We start from the raw sequence: 17,500 nt of genomic DNA, 5'->3' as shown, positions 1-17,500 counted from the left end.
AGTAGATGATGAATGGAGAAGTATTGTATTAAAAGCTCAAGATAGAGACGACTGGCGAACTCTAACGAGGCCCTTTTGCGTCAATAGGCGTAGGAGGAGATGATGATGATAATGTGCAAAGAAATCTTTCCATATCTAATGCCATTTCTACAAATGTGGGTGGGGTTGTCATGTAAACATATCTTGAAAATATTATGGTACCTGTATATCAACAACAATAACAATAAACACAGTTTGCTCTAGTCCACTTCAAGGTAAAGGGTTCATACGTAATCTTTATTCATGTTTGAGGTTTGGCCTATTTCCTCACAACGCTAACTACTGCGGATTGGTATTGGTGGTAAATTTTAGTCTGATTGCTGACAGCAAACCAGCCTAGTATGGGTGTCCCTGACTAGTACAGCTGCTGATCATCGCAGTACACAAACCCTTTCCCCACGTTGAGGTATCCCCACTTAGAAAGGGACCTGTATATCAGGTCATAATATACTTGTAGATAGGCTACACTATAACAAAAGATCACTCGTATTTTACCGGCCATACCTCGATGGAACCCTACCGTATGCTATAATTGGTGATTAATGGTGGGAATGGTTCCTTTTCATTGGTAACAGGGCAAGAGTATGAATTTTTGAGCTCTTATCAGTACCTTTGCTTAAATTTTAGAAACGTGGAGATTATTGGCGGAGCGTATGTCTGCTATATGTCATGGAAATTTTATGCATATAAACTATTTTGTCTATTGGTAACGAATATTGTGATAGGGTTTCATTGCAAGTGATGATCGTATATTCATCAGAAACCCACGATAAATGAACTTTTGTATTTTACTTTCTGTAGGTCACTACACCTGTTCATTGGGACAATACTTCATACTAAAGTATTGACGTATGCGTTCGGGTTATCTGCCGTGATACATATTATAACACACCTGGCTTGGATCGTGAGTCCCTTTGCCTTTCTACTAGGGAGATACTGCTATGGTTGGGCACCATCTTCTGTTAAGCGTCAATTCAGCTGAAACTGGAATTGAAACCTGATACCTGTAACATTTAACCTTCCCATTTGATATGCTATAACGCATGACCTCGCTAAATTTTAACCCTCATGTGCTACATAACTTCTCTAATTGGTCATCACTTTCTTCTTGAAATTTTATGATAAATGGGAACATGCACATTAATCGCAATGCGATAAGACTCCTACGTAGAGAAACGTTTTCTTTATTCTAGTAATGCAAACATCCATTACGGCAACTTCATACAGGAGGCATTCCATTACTGTACAAACAATTTTTTACGAGTGAAACCTTCCCCCATTTGCTTTCCTTCCATTACGAAATGCTTTGACAGAGAAAACGTTTGCTTACAAACCACGCAATACGAACATCGCACTTCATGCACTGCACATTTTTTTAAGATATTTATACGGTAATATTCTCTTTTATACTTTAATGACTTGGCCAAACCTCTGGTCTTATTTACGGTATGTAAGAGGACAGTATGTGTGATCCTTAAATAGCAAAAATGTTAAGTCAGTATGTGCAGTAATTACAGAATGAAAGTTCCAAGAAAAAAAATGTACCCATTAAAGCTTATGTCAAAACCTCTGTCAATAATATAATCCTTCATACTATTATTATTATTATTATTATCATCATATTTTTTGTCCAATATAAAAATGATGGTAAAATTTGCAGACATTAATCAATATTTTCAGTGTATTCTCATCATGATTTGATTAGGCAAGTCATTGTATATACGAGAAGGTATGTAGGAGTACAAAAGGACTTATCAAAGTGTTGAAGATAAAAAAAAAAATATATATATATATATTTTCAGTCTGTTGAGCTTAAGTAGAATCAAGAACCGGTTTAGTTCATATCCTGAGAGGAAGCTTCATTTCAAACCAAGTCAAGAGATTTTGTCATTTTATTGATGAATAGGGTTTTTTTTTTTTTTTTTAAATGTAGTTTTTTTTTCATTAAACATCTTGCTCAAACTGTTGTCTCATATTAATAATAAGGCTTATGGAATATTTCGAATTTCCCCAGAACTTAATCTTCAAACGGTAAAAAATGCCCAAATCGACATGAGCGTCGGGTCTTAAATGACAGGTTTTGACGCTATAAGATTTCTTAGAAATTTCCACTTACTAGATACATCAGTTTCTAGGCTATACCTTTCACGTTCTGGATAGTAGTATAGTCTCTGTGTTACTTCAGTGTCAGCTAAAACCAGAAGCAAACACCAGAACGAGTTGGCAAGCAAATGCAAAAGGGACTCTGCCGTAGATGTAAAGATTGAATTATGAAAGAAGGAAGAGGGCCAGACTTACATACCTTTGAGAACGGCTAAATTCTTGGAATTTTGGAAATTTTGTGACAGGTTTCGGAGTTCTCTGGTTTACATTTATTATAGAATTAAAAAAGTTTGGTTTTCAAGTAAACATGAAGTTCTTAGTTTAAACTTGGCGCTCTTTATAAACTTTTATGTGTGTCATGTATATGTTTCATTCAGTCCCATGACTTGAAAAGAACAGTAGGATGGCAATCCTTTTGTCCTCTCTTCCTTAAAATGAAATTAGTTAAACAAAAATAGCGTTGGGGAAAGACAAGATAATCTTATTAACGAATATAATTTAGGATTTCACACGCAAGTGGAGCACCAAGTCTAAATGTAGTTATTATCTAAATATCAGTAATTATGAAAAGGGAATGTTGTTCCATTTGGTTAATGCGACTGGCATTACATTTCCAGCGCCATGCTCCTGGGTTAACGCTCTAGGAATAATGCAAGAGCATTTGTCGCCAAGGCTTATATGAAATCATAGATGCTGCTTTTTTTCTCTTTTATGTAATGTTAATTTGCAACTGAGGACGTTTTACATGTTGGTCTCTGAGGGGATAATGGAAATAAACTTGATGCTTGGATAGCTTCAGATTTATTTATTTTAATTTTCGTTTTTCTCATTTTAAACATCAATCTAATAATTAATTTTTAGATACCTAATATAATTATTCTTTCTTGTTTGTGTGTTTCATAAAATAATTCATAAGATTATTTTTATAGCTCAAGATTGAATTCAGAAAAGTCTTAAATTTGTATGCATAATCTGTTGAGCTTTCTCTCTGTCTCATAATTTCAAGCCATATATTATACAAAGTCTCTGAATATAAGTTCCGAATACAAATTATTATTCATTCCTGCTAATACAGTGTTACATCTAATTAATACAACGATAATGATCTCTGATCTCACGACGCCAAGGAACTTAAAGTTACTCAGTGAATATATACAATATAATTTCATTTGGTTGTTTACTAAATTTAACAGATGCAAAATACAGGGCGATTGTCTTCATGAATGAATAATATCTTACAAAACATCTTCTTCATATACAAATCACTTAGTATGACTGAACATTATTATTATTTTTATTATTATTATTATTATTATTATTATTATTATTATTCAATTGGCCTCACAGTAACAAGTAGTAGTAGGTTGGTCAGGGCACTAGCTACCCGTTGAGATACTATCGCTAGAGAGTTATTGAGTCCTTTGACTGACCAGACAGTACTACACTACATCCGTCTCTCTGGCTGCGGTTCATTTTTCCCTTGCCTACACATACACCGAATAGTCTGGCTTATTCTTTCCATATTTTCCTCCTCGTCATACACCTGACAGCACTCAAATTACCAAACAATTTTTCTTCGCTCAAAGAGCTAACTATTGCACTGTAATTGTTCAGTGGCTACTTTCCTCTTGCTAAGGGTATAAGAGATTCTATAGCTATGGTAAGCAGATCTTCTAGAAGGTCACTCCAAAATCAAACCATTGTACTCCTGTCTGGGTAGTGCCATAGCCTCTGTACCATGGTCTTCTACTCTCTTGGGTTACAGTTCTCTTGCTTGAGGGTACACTCGGGCACACTATTCTTTCTTATTTCTCTTCCTGCTATTTTTTTAAGCTTTTATTATTTATAAATGAAGCATTTATTTCAATGTTGATATTGTTCTTAAAATATTTTATTTTAATTGTTAATGACTTCTCTTCCAGTTTTTTTACCTAATTTCCTTTCCTCATTGGGCTATTTTCCAAGTTGTATCCCTTGTGGTTATAGCATCCTGTTTTTCCAACTAGGGCTGTAGCTTAGCATGATAATAATAATAATAATAATAATAATTATCTCCTTTCTATAATAAAGGACAAGTGTATGCATATATATATATATATATATATATATATATATATATATATATATATATATATATATATCCTGTCACGATAGCGGAGAGAGAAAATAGTCATACCCTGGTACCCTGAGAGGTACACTCGAATACACCACTCCCACGAATGGCCAACTCAATAGTTTGTAGTTAGGAAATGGGGAAGGTGTGGGAAGGGTTAAATCTGTGTGTATGTGTGTGCGTGTGTGTATGTGCAGATCTATCTGAATATTTAAACATCATTTTTGACGGCTCTTTTATACTACTACTACTACTACTACTACTACTACTACTACTAATAATAATAATAATAATAATAATAATAATAATAATAATTATTGTTGTAATAGAAAGAAATGATCGAAATACTGCTACTTATTACCGTTACCATTGTCAATTCAACAATTTTAGTAACTTTCACCGAAAAATGAAATGCCAAAGCCGTAATCTAAATATGGAAACCAAATGAGTGCATGAAACCATCGACATCAAAACGGGAACTATCACTGAAGATTTTCCTGGAATCCGTCATCTCTAAATTGACCTGTCAGCTGGAAATGGTGTCAGGGGGAATAGCATCAGTCTCTACTTCAATTTAATTACTGACACGCTTATCATAAAAGGGAAGGAATCGAGGGAGGACGGCAGAATGCAAGTTCATACTCATTCAGCTTTGCAAAGATTTATGGGTGTATTACATTATGACGTTGTCAGGTTTCCCAATTATTGATTTTTGATGCTGCCGTTGATTTCTGATATTTACACACATTTTGAATTTTCTGGTGTTGACGTTTGAGTTTGACTTCTTGATATCTGGTTGTAAAGATGATTCTGATTTATGGATTTTCTACGTTGCCATTTATTCCAGGATATTTATATCTGGCGTTGATGTTGATATTCGGTAATTGCTTTCTAGCCTTACTGTTGCTTCACAGTTATTAATTTCTGGCGTTGGCGTTGTTTATGGGTAATTTCTTTCTTTCATTGCTGCTAGTTCAGGTAATGATTTCTGACGTTAATTCAGTTATTAATTTCTGGTGTTGGCACTGATTTTTGGTAATTGCTTTATTGCAGTGCTATGAATTCACAGTAATTAATTTCTGGCGTTGGTGATCATTTTGGGTAATTGCTTTCTTGCATTGCTTGCATTGCTGCTAATTCAATTAGCAAGAAGAGCAGATTTTAGCACTTGTTGGAGAATTGGTAATGTTACTTCTCTATGTAAATGTGATTGTGGTAGCTAAGGTCCAACTGTTTACCACCCAGTTTCCATAACTCCCATATTATCGAAAGTTTTTGAACGTCTTCTGGCAAAACGTCTTAATAGGTTTGCTGAAGGTAATCATCTATTCCCTAGTTTGCAATTTGGTTTCCGTAAAGGCCTTGGAGCATGTGATGCCCTTCTTACAATCTCCAATGCTGTACAGAAATCCCTTGATTGTGGTTAGGAAGTTCGTATGATAGGCCTTGATTTTAGTGCTGCCTTTGACCGTGTTAATCACGAGCCCCTGATTTTTAAACTCAAACAGTTGGGAGTGGGTGGGTCGTTTCTTAGCATTGTTATTGATTTTTTAAGTAATAGATGTCAAAGAGTGGTTGTTGATGGGCACCATAGTGAGTTTAGGAATGCGATATCTAGTGTTCCACAGGTTAGTGTTCTTGGCCCATTACTTTTCATACTATATACACATGACATCTGGTTTGGCTCAGAAAACAAGCTTGTTGCATATGCAGATGATGCTACTCTCTTTGCCTCAATTCCATCCCTTGAATGTACAGTAGATCTGGGACTAATAGAGATGCAGCTAAAATTAGTGCATGGTGCAAATTATGGGGTATGAAATTGAATACTAACAAAACTCATTGATAATGTTTCTTTAATTTTGTATGACTTTAAAATTTTAGATATGAATCTCGACAGCAAATTTACTTTTGAGAAACGCATTAGGTCTGTGTCTTTTTCCCTTGCACAAAAATTGAGAAAGTCTCTCAAGAATTTCGGTGATCAATCTACAGTATTCTGAAGAAGTGTTTTAATTCTTTCATTCTACCTTGTTTTGAGTATTGTTTTCATGTCTAGTCTTCAGCTGATGGTTCTCATCTTAATTTGTTGGACAGAAACTTACGGTCGATTAGATTTCTTATTCCTGATCTAGATATTAATCTTTGGCACCGTCGTTCAATTAGTTCATTATGCATGTTGCCTAATATTTTTCATAATTCTGACCATCCTTTACATTTAGATATTCCTGGACAATACCACCCTGTTCGTAATACTAGGTAGGCAATTTATTCTAATAGCCAGGCCTTCTCCATCATGAGGCTCAATACTACACAGTATTCTAGAAGTTTTATTCGAGCTGCGACCAAGTTGTGGAATGATCTTCCTGATCGGGTAGTTTAATCAGGACAACTTCAAAAGTTCAAAGTTGCAGCAAATGTTTTAATGTTGAACAGGCTGACATAAGCCTTTTTATAGTTTATATATGGCATATCTTTTTTTTTTACGTTGTTACTGTTTTTAGAATGATTTATTGTTGATTTGTTCTCATCACTTATTTATTTCCTTATTTCCTTTCCTCACTGGGCTATTTTTCCCTGTTGGAGCCCTTGGGCTTATAGCATCTTGCTTTTCCAACTAGGGTTGTAGCTTGGCTAATAATAATAATAATAATAATAATAATAATAATAATGATTTCTGGCGATGGCATTGATTTTGGGTAATTACTTTCTTGCATTGCTGCTGATTCACAGTTATTGATTTCTGGCGTTGGCGTTTATTTTGGAAAATTGCTTTCTTTCATTGCTGCTAATTGACAGTTATTGATCTTTGGCGTTGGCGTTATTTTTGGGTTATTGCTTTCTTGCATTGCTACTAGTTCCCAGTTAATGATTTCTGGTGTTAGCATTGTTTTGGGGTAATTGCTTTCTTGCATTGCTGGTAATTCACAGTTATTGATTTCTCGCGTTGGCATTGTTTTTTGGGTAATTGCTTTCTTGCATTGCTGTTCGTTCACATTTAACAATATCTGGTGTTGACGTTGTTTTTGGGTAATTGCTTTCTTGCATTGCTACTAGCTCACAGTTAATTATTTCTGGCATTGGCGTTGTTTTTGGGTAATTGCATTCTTGCATTGTTGGTAATTCACAGTTATTGATTTCTGGCGTTGGCGTTATTTTGGGGTAATTGCTTTCTTGCATTGGTGCTACTTCACAGTTAATGATTTCTGGCATTGGCGTTTATTTTGGGTAATTGCTTTCTTGCATTGCTGCAAGTTCACAGTTAATGATTTCTCACGTTGGTGTTTATTTTGAATAATTGCTTTCTTGCATTGCGGCTAGTTCACAGTTTATGATATCTAGTATTGGCGTTGTTTTGGGGTAATTGCTTTCTTGCATTACTGGTAATTCAAAGTTATTGATTTTTGGTGTTTGTGTTATTTTTGGGTAATTGCTTTTTTGCATTGCTGCTAGTTCACAGTTGATTTCTGGTGTTGGCGTTGATTTTGTGTTATTGCTTTCTTGCATTGCTGGTAATTCACAGTTACTGATTTGTGGTGTTGGCGTTTTTGGTGGGTAATGGCTTTCTTGCATTGCCTCTAATTCATGGTTAATGATTTCAGGTGTTGGCATTGTTTTTGGGTAATATTTTTCTTGCATTGCTGGTAATTTGCAGTTATTGATTTCTGGCATTGGAGCTGTTTTTGGGTAATTGCTTTCTTGCATTGTTACTAGTTCACAGTTAATGATTTCTGGCATTGGCGTTGTTTCTGGGTAATTACTTTCTTGCATTGCTATTAGTTCACAGTTAATGATTTCCGGCGTTGGCATTATTTTTTGGGTAATTGCTTTCTTACATAGCTGCTAGTTCACAGTTAATGATTTCTGGCGTTGACGTTGTTATTGGGTAATTGCTTTCTTGCACTACTGTTAGTTGACAGTTAATGATTTCTGACGTTAGCGTTGTTTTTGGGTAATTCATTTCTTGCATTGCTGCTAGTTCACAGTTAATGATTTCTGGCATTGGCGTTGTTTTTGGGTAATTGCTTTCTTGCATTGCTACTAGTTCACAGTTAATGGTTCCTGGCATGGGCTTTGTTTTTTGGTATTTGCTTTCTTTTATTATTGCTAGTTCACAGTTAATGATTTCTGGCATTGGCATTGTTTCTGGGTAATTGCTTTCTTGCATTGCTGGTAATTCACAGTTATTGATTTCTGGCGTTGGCGTTGTTTTGGGGTAATTGCTTTCTTGCATTGCTGCTAGTTCACAGTTAACGATATCTAGTATTGGCGTTGTTTTTGGGTAATTGCTTTCTTGCATTACTGGTAATGCACAGTTACTGATTTTTGGTGTTGGCGTTATTTTGGGGTAATTGCTTTTTTGCATTGCTGCTAGTTCACAGTTGATTTCTGGTGATGGTGTTGATTTTGGGTAATTTCTTTCTTGCATTGCGGGTAATTAACAGTTACTGATTTTTGGTGTTGGCATTTTTGGTGGGTAATGGCTTTCTTGCATTGCTGCTAATTCACAGTTAATGATTTCTGGTGTTGACGTTGTTTTTGGGTAATATTTTTCTTGCATTGCTGGTAATTCACAGTCATTGATTTCTGGCATTGGAGATTTTTTTTGGATAATTGCTTTCTTACATTGTTACTAGTTCACAGTTAATGATTCCTGGCTTTGGCGTTGTTTTGGGGTAATTGCTTTCTTGCATTGCTACTAGTTCACAGTTAATGATTTCTGGCATTGGCGTTGTTTCTGTGAAATTTGTTTCTTGCATTGCTGCTAGTTCACAGTTAATGATTTCCGGCGTTGGAATTGTTTTTTGGGTAATTGCCTTCTTGCATAGCTGCTAGTTCTCAGTAAATGATTTCTGGCGTTCGCGTTGTTATTGGGTAATTTCTTTGATGCATTGCTGTTATTTGACAGTTAATGATTTCTGGCATTATCGTCTTTTTTGGGTAATTTCTTTCTTGCATTGCTGCTAATTCACAGTTAATGATTTCTGGCGTTGGCGTTGTTTTTGGGTAATTGATTTCTTGCATTGCTACTAGTTCACAGTTAATGATTTCTGGCATGGGCTTTGTTTTTTTGGTATTTGCTTTCTTGCATTATTGCTAGTTCACAGTTAATGATTTCGGACACCGGCGTTTATTATGGGTAATTCCTTCCTTGCATTGTTGCTAGTTCACAGTTAATGATTTCTGGCATTATCGATCATATTGGGTAATTGCATTTTTGCATTGCTGCTACATCACAATTCATGATTTCTGGTGTTGGCGTAGTTTTTGGGTAATTGCTTTCTTGCATTGCTGGTATTGCTGGTAATTCACAGTTATGTGATTTCTGGCGTTAGCCTTGTTTTAGGGTAATTGCTTTCCTGCATTGCTGCTAGTTGATAGTTAATGATTTCTGGCGTTAGCGTTGTTTGTGGGTAATTACTTTCTTGCATTGCTGCTAGTTCACAGTTAATAATTTTTGGCATTGGCGTTGTTTTTGGGTAATTGCTTTCTTGCATTGCTACTAGTTCACAGTTAATAGTTTCGGGCGTGGGATTTGTTTTTGGGTATTTGCTTTCTTGCATTATTGCTAGTTCACAGTTAATGATTTCTGGCGTTGGCGTTGTTTTTGGGTAATTTCTTTCTTGCACTGCTATTAGATCACAGTTAATGATTTCTGGCATTGGCGTTGTTTTTGGGTAATTGCTTTCTTGCATTGCTGGTAATTCACAGTTATTGATTTCTGGCGTCGGCGTTGTTTTAGGGTAATTGCTTTCTTGCATTGATGCTACTCCACAGTTAATGATATCTGGCGTTGGTGTTTATTTTGGGTAATTGCTTTCTTGCATTGCTGCTAGTTCACAGTTAATGATATTTAGTATTGGCGTTGTTTTGGGGTAATTTCTTTCTTGCATTGCTGGTAATTCACAGTTACTGATTTGTGGTGTTAGCGTTTTTGGTGGGTAATGGCTTTCTTGCATTGCTGCTAATTCACAGTTTATGTTTTCTGGTGTTGGCGTTGTTTTTTGGTAATATTTTTCTTGCATTGCTGGTAATTCACAGTTATTGATTTCTGGCATTGGAGCTTTTTTTGGGTAATTGCTCTCTTGCATTGTTACTAGTTCACAGTTAATGATTCCTGGCTTTGGCGTTGTTTTTCGGTAATTGCTTTCTTGCATTGCTACTAGTTCACAGTCAATGGTTTCTGGGATTGGCGTTGTTTCTGGGTAATTGGTTTCTTGCATTACTGCTAGTTCAAAGTTAATGATTTCTGGCATTGGCGTTGTTATTGGGTAATTGATTTCTTGCAGTGCTGTTAGTTCACAGTTAATGATTTCTGGCGTTGGTGTTTATTTTGGGTAATTGCTTTCTTGCATTGCTGCTAGTTCACAGTTAATGATTTCTGGCGTTGGCGTTGTTTTTGGGTACTTCTTGCATTACTACTATTTCACAGTTAATGATTTCTGGCGTGGGCTTTGTTTTCTGGTATTTGCTTTCTTACATTATTTCTAGTTCACAGTTAATGATTTCGGACATCGGCGTTTATTATGGGTAATAGCTTTCTTGAATTGCTGCTAGTTCACAGTTAATGATTTCTGGCATTATCGTTCAGTTTGGATAATTACATTCTTGCATTGCTGCTACATCATAGTTACGGATTTCTGGCGTTGGCGTTGGTTTTGGGTAATTGCTTTCTTGTATTGCTGCTAGTTCATAATTAAGGATTTCTGGCGCTGGCGTTGTTTTTGGGTAATTGCTTTCTAGCATAGTTGCTAATGCACTGTTATTGATTTCTGTATTGGCGTTGTTTTTGGGTAATTGATTTTTTACATTGCTGCTAATTGACAGTTAATGATTTCTGGTGTTAGTGTAATTTTTGGGTGATTACTTTCTTGCATTGTTACTAATTCACACTTCATGATTTCTGGCGTTGGTATTGTTTTTGGGTAATTGCTTTCTTACATTTTTACTAGTTCACAGTTAATGATTTCTGGCATTGGCGTTGTTTTTTGGGTAATTGCTTTCTTGCATTGCTGCTATTATTATTATTATTATTATTATTATTATTATTATTATTATTATTATTATTATTATTATTATTATTATTATAAATACTTGCTAAGCTTCAACCTTAGTTGGAAAAGCAGGATACTATAAACTCAGGGGCTTCAACAAGGAAAATAGCTTTGTTGGAAAATGAAAAAGTGAAAAATTAAATATTTTAAGATGATTAACATCATTCAAATGAATATCTCCTATATAAACTATATAAATTAAAAAAAAAATCAGAGGAAGAAAAATTAAATAGAATAGTGTGCCTAGGTATACCCCAAGCAAGAGAAGTCTAACCCAAGACAGTGGAAGATCATGGTACAGAGGCTATGGTACCACCCAAGACTAGAGAACAATGGTTTGATTTTGGAGTTTTCCTTCTCCTAGAAGAGCTGCTTACCATAGCTAAAGAGTATCGTCTACCCTTAGCAAGAGGAAAGTGGCCACTGAACAATTACAGTACAGTAACCCCTTGGGTGGAGAAGAATTTTTTGGTAATCTCAGTGTTGTCAGGTGTATGAGGACTGAGGAGAATATGTAAAGAATAGGCCAGATTATTCAGTGTATGTATAAGCAAAGGAAAAATTAACCGTAACCAGAGAGAAAGATCTAATGTAGTACTGTCTGGCCAGTCAAAAGATGCCATAACTCTCTAGCGGTAGTATCTCAACGGGTGGCTGGTGCCCTGGCCAGCCTACTACCTACTAGTTCATAGTTAATGATTTCTGCCGTTGGCGGTGTTTTTAGATAATTGCTTTCTTGCATTGCAGCTAATTAACAGATATCGATTTCTGCTATTAGCGTTGTTTTTGGGTGATGGCGCTCTTGCATTGCGTTAATTTAAAGTTATTTATTTCAGGCATTGGCATTTATTTTGGGAAATTGCTTACTTGCATTGCTACTAATTCACAGTTATCGATTCTTGGCCCTTCCTGTGTTTTTCGGGTAATTGCTTTCTTGCATTGCTGCCAATTAAGTTATTGTATTCTACTATTGTCGTTGTTTTTGGGTGATTGTTTTCTTGCATTGCGTTAATTCACAGTTATTTATTTCTGGCATTGGCATTTATTTTAGGTATTGCTTTCTTGCATTGCAGCTAATTCACAGTTGTTTATTTCTGCTATTGGCATTGTTTTGGGGTGATTATTTTCTATCATTGCTGTTGATTCACAGTTATTGATTTTTGGTGTTGGCGTTGATTTTGGGTAATTGCTTTATTGCATTGTTGTTGATTCACAGTTATTAATTTCTAGCATTGGCATTGATTTTTGGTAATTTCTTTCTTGCATTGATGTTAATTCACAGTTATTAATTTTTGGCGTTGGCATTGACTTTTGACAATTTGTAAATTACCATGTATCAATTCTCGCCATTATCATGGATATTTGGTAGTTTCTTTCTAGCGCGGCTGTTGATTTGTAGTTGTTGATCCCTGGTGTTGACATTGATTTTTGGTAATTGCTTTTTAGCGTTGTTAATTCACAGTTATTGATTATATTGGGTAATTACTTTGTAGCGTTGCTGTTATTTCACAGTTATTGTTATCTGGCGTTCGTGTTTAGTTTGGTTAATCGCTTTCTATAATTGCTGTTGTTTCAGAGTTATTCATTCCTAATGTTGGCAATGGTTTTTGGTAAATCATTTCTGGTATAGCTGTTGTTTTACATTTATTTGTTTCTGGCATAGGTGCAATTCTATTGTGATTACCGTCTAGCGTTGCTGTTAATTCAAAATTAGTGATTTCTGGGATAAGTGTAATTTTACTGTGATTGCCGTCTAGCGATGTTGTTAATTCCAAGTTAATGATTTTTGGCTTAGGTGTAATTTTATTGTGATTGCTGTCTTTTGTTGTTGTTAATTCTAAGTTATTGATTTCTGGCATAAGCGTAATTTTATTGTGATTGCCGTCTAGCATGGCTGTTCATTCCAAGTTATTGATTTTTGGCATAGGTGTAATTTTATTGTGATTGCCGTCTAGTGTTGCTGTTAATTCCAAGTTATTGATTTCTGGCATAAGTGTAATTTTATTGTGATTGCCGTCTAGCGTTGCTGTTAATTCTAAGTTAGTGATATCTGGTATGAGTGTAATTTTATTGTGATTGTCGTCTAGCGTTGCTGTTAATTCCAAGTTAATGATTTCTGGCTAAAGCGTAATTTTATTGTGATTGTCGTCTAGCGTTGTTGTTAATTCCAAGTTATGGATTTTTGGCATATGGGTAATTCTATTATGATTGCCGTCTAGCGTTGCTGTTAATTCTAAGTTATTGATTTCTGGCATAGGCGTAATTCTATTGTGATTGCCGTCTAGCGTTACTGTGAATTCCTAGTTATTGATTTGTCATAGGGGGAATCTTATTATGATTGCTGTCTAGCATTGCTGTTAATTCCAAGTTATTGATTTCTTTCATAAGTGTAATTTTATTGTGATTGGCATCTAGCGTTGCTGTTAATTCCAAGTTATTGATTTCTGGCATAGGTGTAATTTTATTGTGATTGCCGTCTAGCATTGCAGTTAATTCCAAGTTATTGATTTCTTTCAAAAGTGTAATTTTATTGTGATTGGCATCTAGCGTTGCTGTTAATTCCAAGTTATTGATTTCTGGCATAGGTGTAATTTTATTGTGATTGCCGTCTAGCTTTGCATTTAATTCTAAGTCAGTGATTTATGGCATAAGTGTAATTTTATTGTGATTGCCGTATAGCATTGCTCTTAATTCCAAGTTATTGATTTCTGGCGTAGGTGTAATTTTATTGTGATTGCCATCTAGCATTGCTCTTAATTCCAAGTTATTGATTTCTGGCTTAGGTGTGATTTTATTGTGATTGCCATCTAGCATTGCTCTTAATTCCAAGTTATTGATTTCTGGCATAAGTGTAATTTTATTGTGATTGCCGTCAAGCATTGCTGTTAATTCCGAGTTATTGATTTTTGGCAGAGCTGTAATTTTATTGTGATTGTCGTCTAGCATTGCTGTTAATTCCAAGTTATTGATTCCTGGCTTAGGTGTAATTCTATTGTGATTACCATCTAGCGCTGCTATTATTTCCAAGTCATTGATTTCTAGCTTAGGTGTAATTTTATTTTGATTGCCGCGTAGCGTTGCAGTTAATTCTAAGTAATTGATTTCTGGCATAGGTGTAATTTTATTGTGATTGCCGCCTAGCGTTGCAGTTAATTCCAAGTTTTTGATTTCTAGCATAGGTGTAATTTTATTGTGATTTCCATCTAGCGCTGCTGTTTTTTCCTAGTCATTGATTTCTAGCTAAGGTGTAATTCTATTGTGATTGCCTTCTAGTGTTGCTGTTAATTCCAAGTTATTGATTTCTCCCATAGGTTAGTTTTACTGTGAATGCTGTCTAGCATTGCAGTTAATTCCTAGGTTTTGATTTTTGGCATAGGTGTAATTTTATTGTGATTGCCGTCTAGCGTTGCAGTTAATGCCAAGTTATTGATTTCTGGCTTAAGCGTAATTTTATTGTGATGGCCGTGTAGCGTTGCTGTAATTCCAAGTTATTGATTTCTGGCATAGATGTAATTTTGTTTTGATTGCCGTCTAGCCTTGCTGTTAATTCCTGGTTATTGATTTCTGGCATAGGTGTAATTTTATTGTGATTGCCATCTAGCATTGCTGTTGATTCCAAGTTAATGATTTCTGGCTTAGGTGTAATTTTATTGTGATTGCCGTCTAGCGTTGCTGGTAATTCCAAGTTATTGATTTCTGACATACGTGTAATTTTATTGTGATTGCCGTCTAGCATTGCTGTTAATTCCAAGGTAATGATTTCCGGCTTAGGTGTAATTTTATTGTGATTGCTGTCTAGCTTTGCTGTCAATTCGAAGTTTTGATTTTTGGCATAGGCATAATTTTATTGTAAATGCAGTCTAGCGATGCTGTTAATTCCATGGTATTGATTTCTGGCTTAGGTGTAATTTCATTGTAATTGCCGTCTAGCATTGCAGATAATTCTATGTTAGTGATTTTTGGTATAAGTGTAATTTTATTGTGATTGCCGTCTAGCGTTGTTGTTAATTCCAAGTTATTGATTTCTGGCTAAAGCGTAATTTTATTGTGATTGTCGTGTAGTGTTGCTCTAATTCCAAGTTATTGATTTCTGACATAGGCGTAATTCTATTCTGATTGCCGTCTAGCGTTGCTGTTAATTCCATGTTATTGATTTCTGGCATAGGTGTAATTTTGTTCTGAATGCCGTCTAGCGTTGCTGTTAATTCCTGGTTATTTATTTCTGGCATAGGTGTAATTTTATTGTGATTGCCATCTAGCATTGCTGTTGATTCCAAGTAAATGATTTCTGGCTTGGGTGTAATTTTATTTTGATTGCCGTCTAGCGTTGCTGTTAATTCCGAGTTATTGATTTCTGATATACGTGTAATTTTATTGTGAGTGCCGTTTAGCGTTGCTGTTAATTCCAAGTTTTTGATTTCTGGCTTAGGTGTAATTTTATTGTGATCGCCGTCCAGCATTGCTGTTTATTCCAAGTTAATGATTTCGGGCTTAGGTGTAATTTTATTGTGATTGCTGTCTAGCTTTGCTGTCAATTCGAAGTTTTGATTTTTGGCATAGGCAAAATTTTATTGTAAATGCAGTCTAGCGATGCTGTTAATTCCATGGTATTGGTTTCTGGCTTAGGTGTAATTTCATTGTAATTGCCGTCTAGCATTGCAGTTAATTCTAAGTTATTGATTTCTTCTTAAGTGTAATTTTATTGTGATTGGCGTCTAGCATTGCTGTTAATTCCAAGTTATTGATTTCTGGCATAGGTGCAATTTTATTGTGATTGCCGTCTAGCTTTGCATTTAATTCTAAGTCAGTGATTTACGGCATAAGTGTAATTTTATTGTGATTGCTGTCTAGCATTGCTATTAATTCCAAGTTATTGATTTCTGGCTTAGGTGTAATTTTATTGTGATTGCCATCTAGCATTGCTCTTAATTCCAAGTTATTGAATTCTGAATTAGGTGTAATTTTAATATGATTGCCATCTAGAATTGCTCTTAATTCCAAGTTATTGATTTTTGGCATAAGTGTAATTTTATTGTGATTGCCGTCAAGCATTGCTGTTAATTCCGAGTTATTGATTTTTGGCAGAGCTGTAATTTTATTGTGATTGTCATCTAGCATTGCTGTTAATTCCAAGTTACTGATTCCTGGCTTAAGTGTAATTTTATTGTGATTGCCATCTAGCGCTGCTATTATTTCCAAGTCATTGATTTCTAGCTTAGGTGTAATTTTATTTTGATTGCCGCGTAGCGTTGCAGTTAATTCCAAGTTATTGATTTCTGGCATAGGTGTAATTTTATTGTGATTGCCGTCTAGCGTTGCAGTTAATTCCAAGTTTTTGATTTCTAGCATAGGTGTAATTTTATTGTGATTTCCATCTAGCGCTGCTGTTTTTTCCAAGTCATGGATTTCTAACTAAGGTGTAATTTTATTGTGGTTGCCATCTAGCGTTGCAGTTAATTTCAAGTTATTGATTTCTCCCATAGGTTAATTTTACTGTGAATGCTGTTTAGCATTGCAGTTAATTCCTAGGTTTTTATTTTTGGCATAGGTGTAATTTTATTGTGATTGCCGTGTAGCGTTGCGGTTAATTCCAAGTTATTGATTTCTGGCTTAAGCTTAATTTTATTGTGATAGCCGTGTAGCGTTGCTGTAATTCCAAGTTATTGATTTCTGGCATAGGCTTAATTTTATTCTGATTGCCGTCCAGCGTTGCTGTTAATTCCTGGTTATTGATTTTTGGCATACGTTTAATTTTATTGTGATAACCATCTAGCATTGCTGTTGATCCCACGTTAATGATTTCTGGCTTAGGTGTAATTTTTTTTTTGATTGCCATGTAGCGTTGCTGTTAAATCCAAGTTATTGATTTCTGACATACGTGTAATTTTATTGTGATTGCCGTCTAGCGTTGCTGTTAATTCCAAGTTAATGATTTCGGGCTTAGGTGTAATTTTATTGTGATTGCTGTCTAGCTTTGCTGTCAATTTGAAGTTTTTATTTTTGGCATAGGCATAATTTTATTGTAATTGCAGTCTAGCGATGCTGTTAATTCCAAGTTATTGATTTTTGGCATAGGTGTAATTTTATTGTGAATGCCATATACCATTGCTGTAATTCCATGTTATTGATTTCTAGCTTAGGTGTAATTTCATTGTAATTGCCGTCTAGAATTGCAGTTAATTCTATGTTA

At 35.1% G+C, this 17,500-nt stretch overlaps 6 protein-coding genes across 6 annotated transcripts in view; all 6 read right to left on the bottom strand.

Moving 5' to 3' along the window:
* Positions 1 to 7,540: 7,540 nt before the first annotated feature.
* Positions 7,541 to 8,026, bottom strand: LOC137621762 (uncharacterized). Its single transcript, XM_068352272.1, has one exon. The coding sequence runs from the start codon at positions 8,024 to 8,026 to the stop codon at positions 7,541 to 7,543; it is 486 nt and encodes a 161-aa protein (XP_068208373.1).
* A 61-nt stretch (positions 8,027 to 8,087) lies between these two features.
* LOC137621761 (uncharacterized) lies at positions 8,088 to 8,684 on the bottom strand. The gene has a single exon (XM_068352271.1). It carries the CDS (start codon positions 8,682 to 8,684, stop codon positions 8,088 to 8,090), a length of 597 nt encoding a protein of 198 aa, XP_068208372.1.
* A 5,266-nt stretch (positions 8,685 to 13,950) lies between these two features.
* LOC137621760 (leucine-rich repeat protein SHOC-2-like) lies at positions 13,951 to 14,487 on the bottom strand. The gene has a single exon (XM_068352269.1). The coding sequence runs from the start codon at positions 14,485 to 14,487 to the stop codon at positions 13,951 to 13,953; it is 537 nt and encodes a 178-aa protein (XP_068208370.1).
* A 235-nt stretch (positions 14,488 to 14,722) lies between these two features.
* Positions 14,723 to 15,770, bottom strand: LOC137621759 (leucine-rich repeat protein soc-2 homolog). The gene is made up of 2 exons (XM_068352268.1): positions 15,431 to 15,770; positions 14,723 to 15,114 (listed from the first exon to the last, which is right to left on the bottom strand). Exons 1-2 carry the CDS (start codon positions 15,768 to 15,770, stop codon positions 14,723 to 14,725), a joined length of 732 nt encoding a protein of 243 aa, XP_068208369.1.
* Positions 15,771 to 16,122: 352 nt separating this feature from the next.
* LOC137621758 (leucine-rich repeat-containing protein 49-like) lies at positions 16,123 to 16,659 on the bottom strand. Its single transcript, XM_068352267.1, has one exon. The coding sequence runs from the start codon at positions 16,657 to 16,659 to the stop codon at positions 16,123 to 16,125; it is 537 nt and encodes a 178-aa protein (XP_068208368.1).
* Positions 16,660 to 17,355: 696 nt separating this feature from the next.
* LOC137621756 (leucine-rich repeat protein soc-2-like) overlaps positions 17,356 to 17,500 on the bottom strand; it is a 951-nt gene continuing 806 nt past the window's right edge. The window contains exon 1 of the mRNA XM_068352266.1: positions 17,356 to 17,500. This exon is cut by the window's right edge and continues 806 nt beyond it. Coding sequence (XP_068208367.1) covers positions 17,356 to 17,500 — 145 coding nt within the window.

Source organism: Palaemon carinicauda, chromosome 28 (genome assembly GCF_036898095.1).
Source record: "Palaemon carinicauda isolate YSFRI2023 chromosome 28, ASM3689809v2, whole genome shotgun sequence".
NCBI lineage: Eukaryota > Metazoa > Arthropoda > Malacostraca > Decapoda > Palaemonidae > Palaemon > Palaemon carinicauda.
This window is presented reverse-complemented; position numbering and strand designations above follow the sequence as displayed.

Excerpts from the sequence above, each read along its gene's own strand:
- LOC137621762 (XM_068352272.1), bottom strand. The coding sequence starts at position 8,026 with ATGCAAGAAAGTAATTACCCAGAAACAACGCCAATGCCAGAAATCATT.
- LOC137621761 (XM_068352271.1), bottom strand. The coding sequence starts at position 8,684 with ATGCAAGAAAGAAATTACCCAAAATCAACACCATCACCAGAAATCAAC.
- LOC137621760 (XM_068352269.1), bottom strand. The coding sequence starts at position 14,487 with ATGCTAGAAATCAAAAACTTGGAATTAACTGCAACGCTAGGCGGCAAT.
- LOC137621759 (XM_068352268.1), bottom strand. The coding sequence starts at position 15,770 with ATGCTGGACGGCGATCACAATAAAATTACACCTAAGCCAGAAATCAAA. Across the intron at positions 15,115-15,430 it reads ATTAACAGCAACGCTAGACG|CAAAGCTAGACAGCAATCAC; the intron begins GCAATCAGAATA and ends TCGAATTGACAG.
- LOC137621758 (XM_068352267.1), bottom strand. The coding sequence starts at position 16,659 with ATGCTAGAAATCAAAAACTTGGAATTAACTGCAACGCTAGACGGCAAT.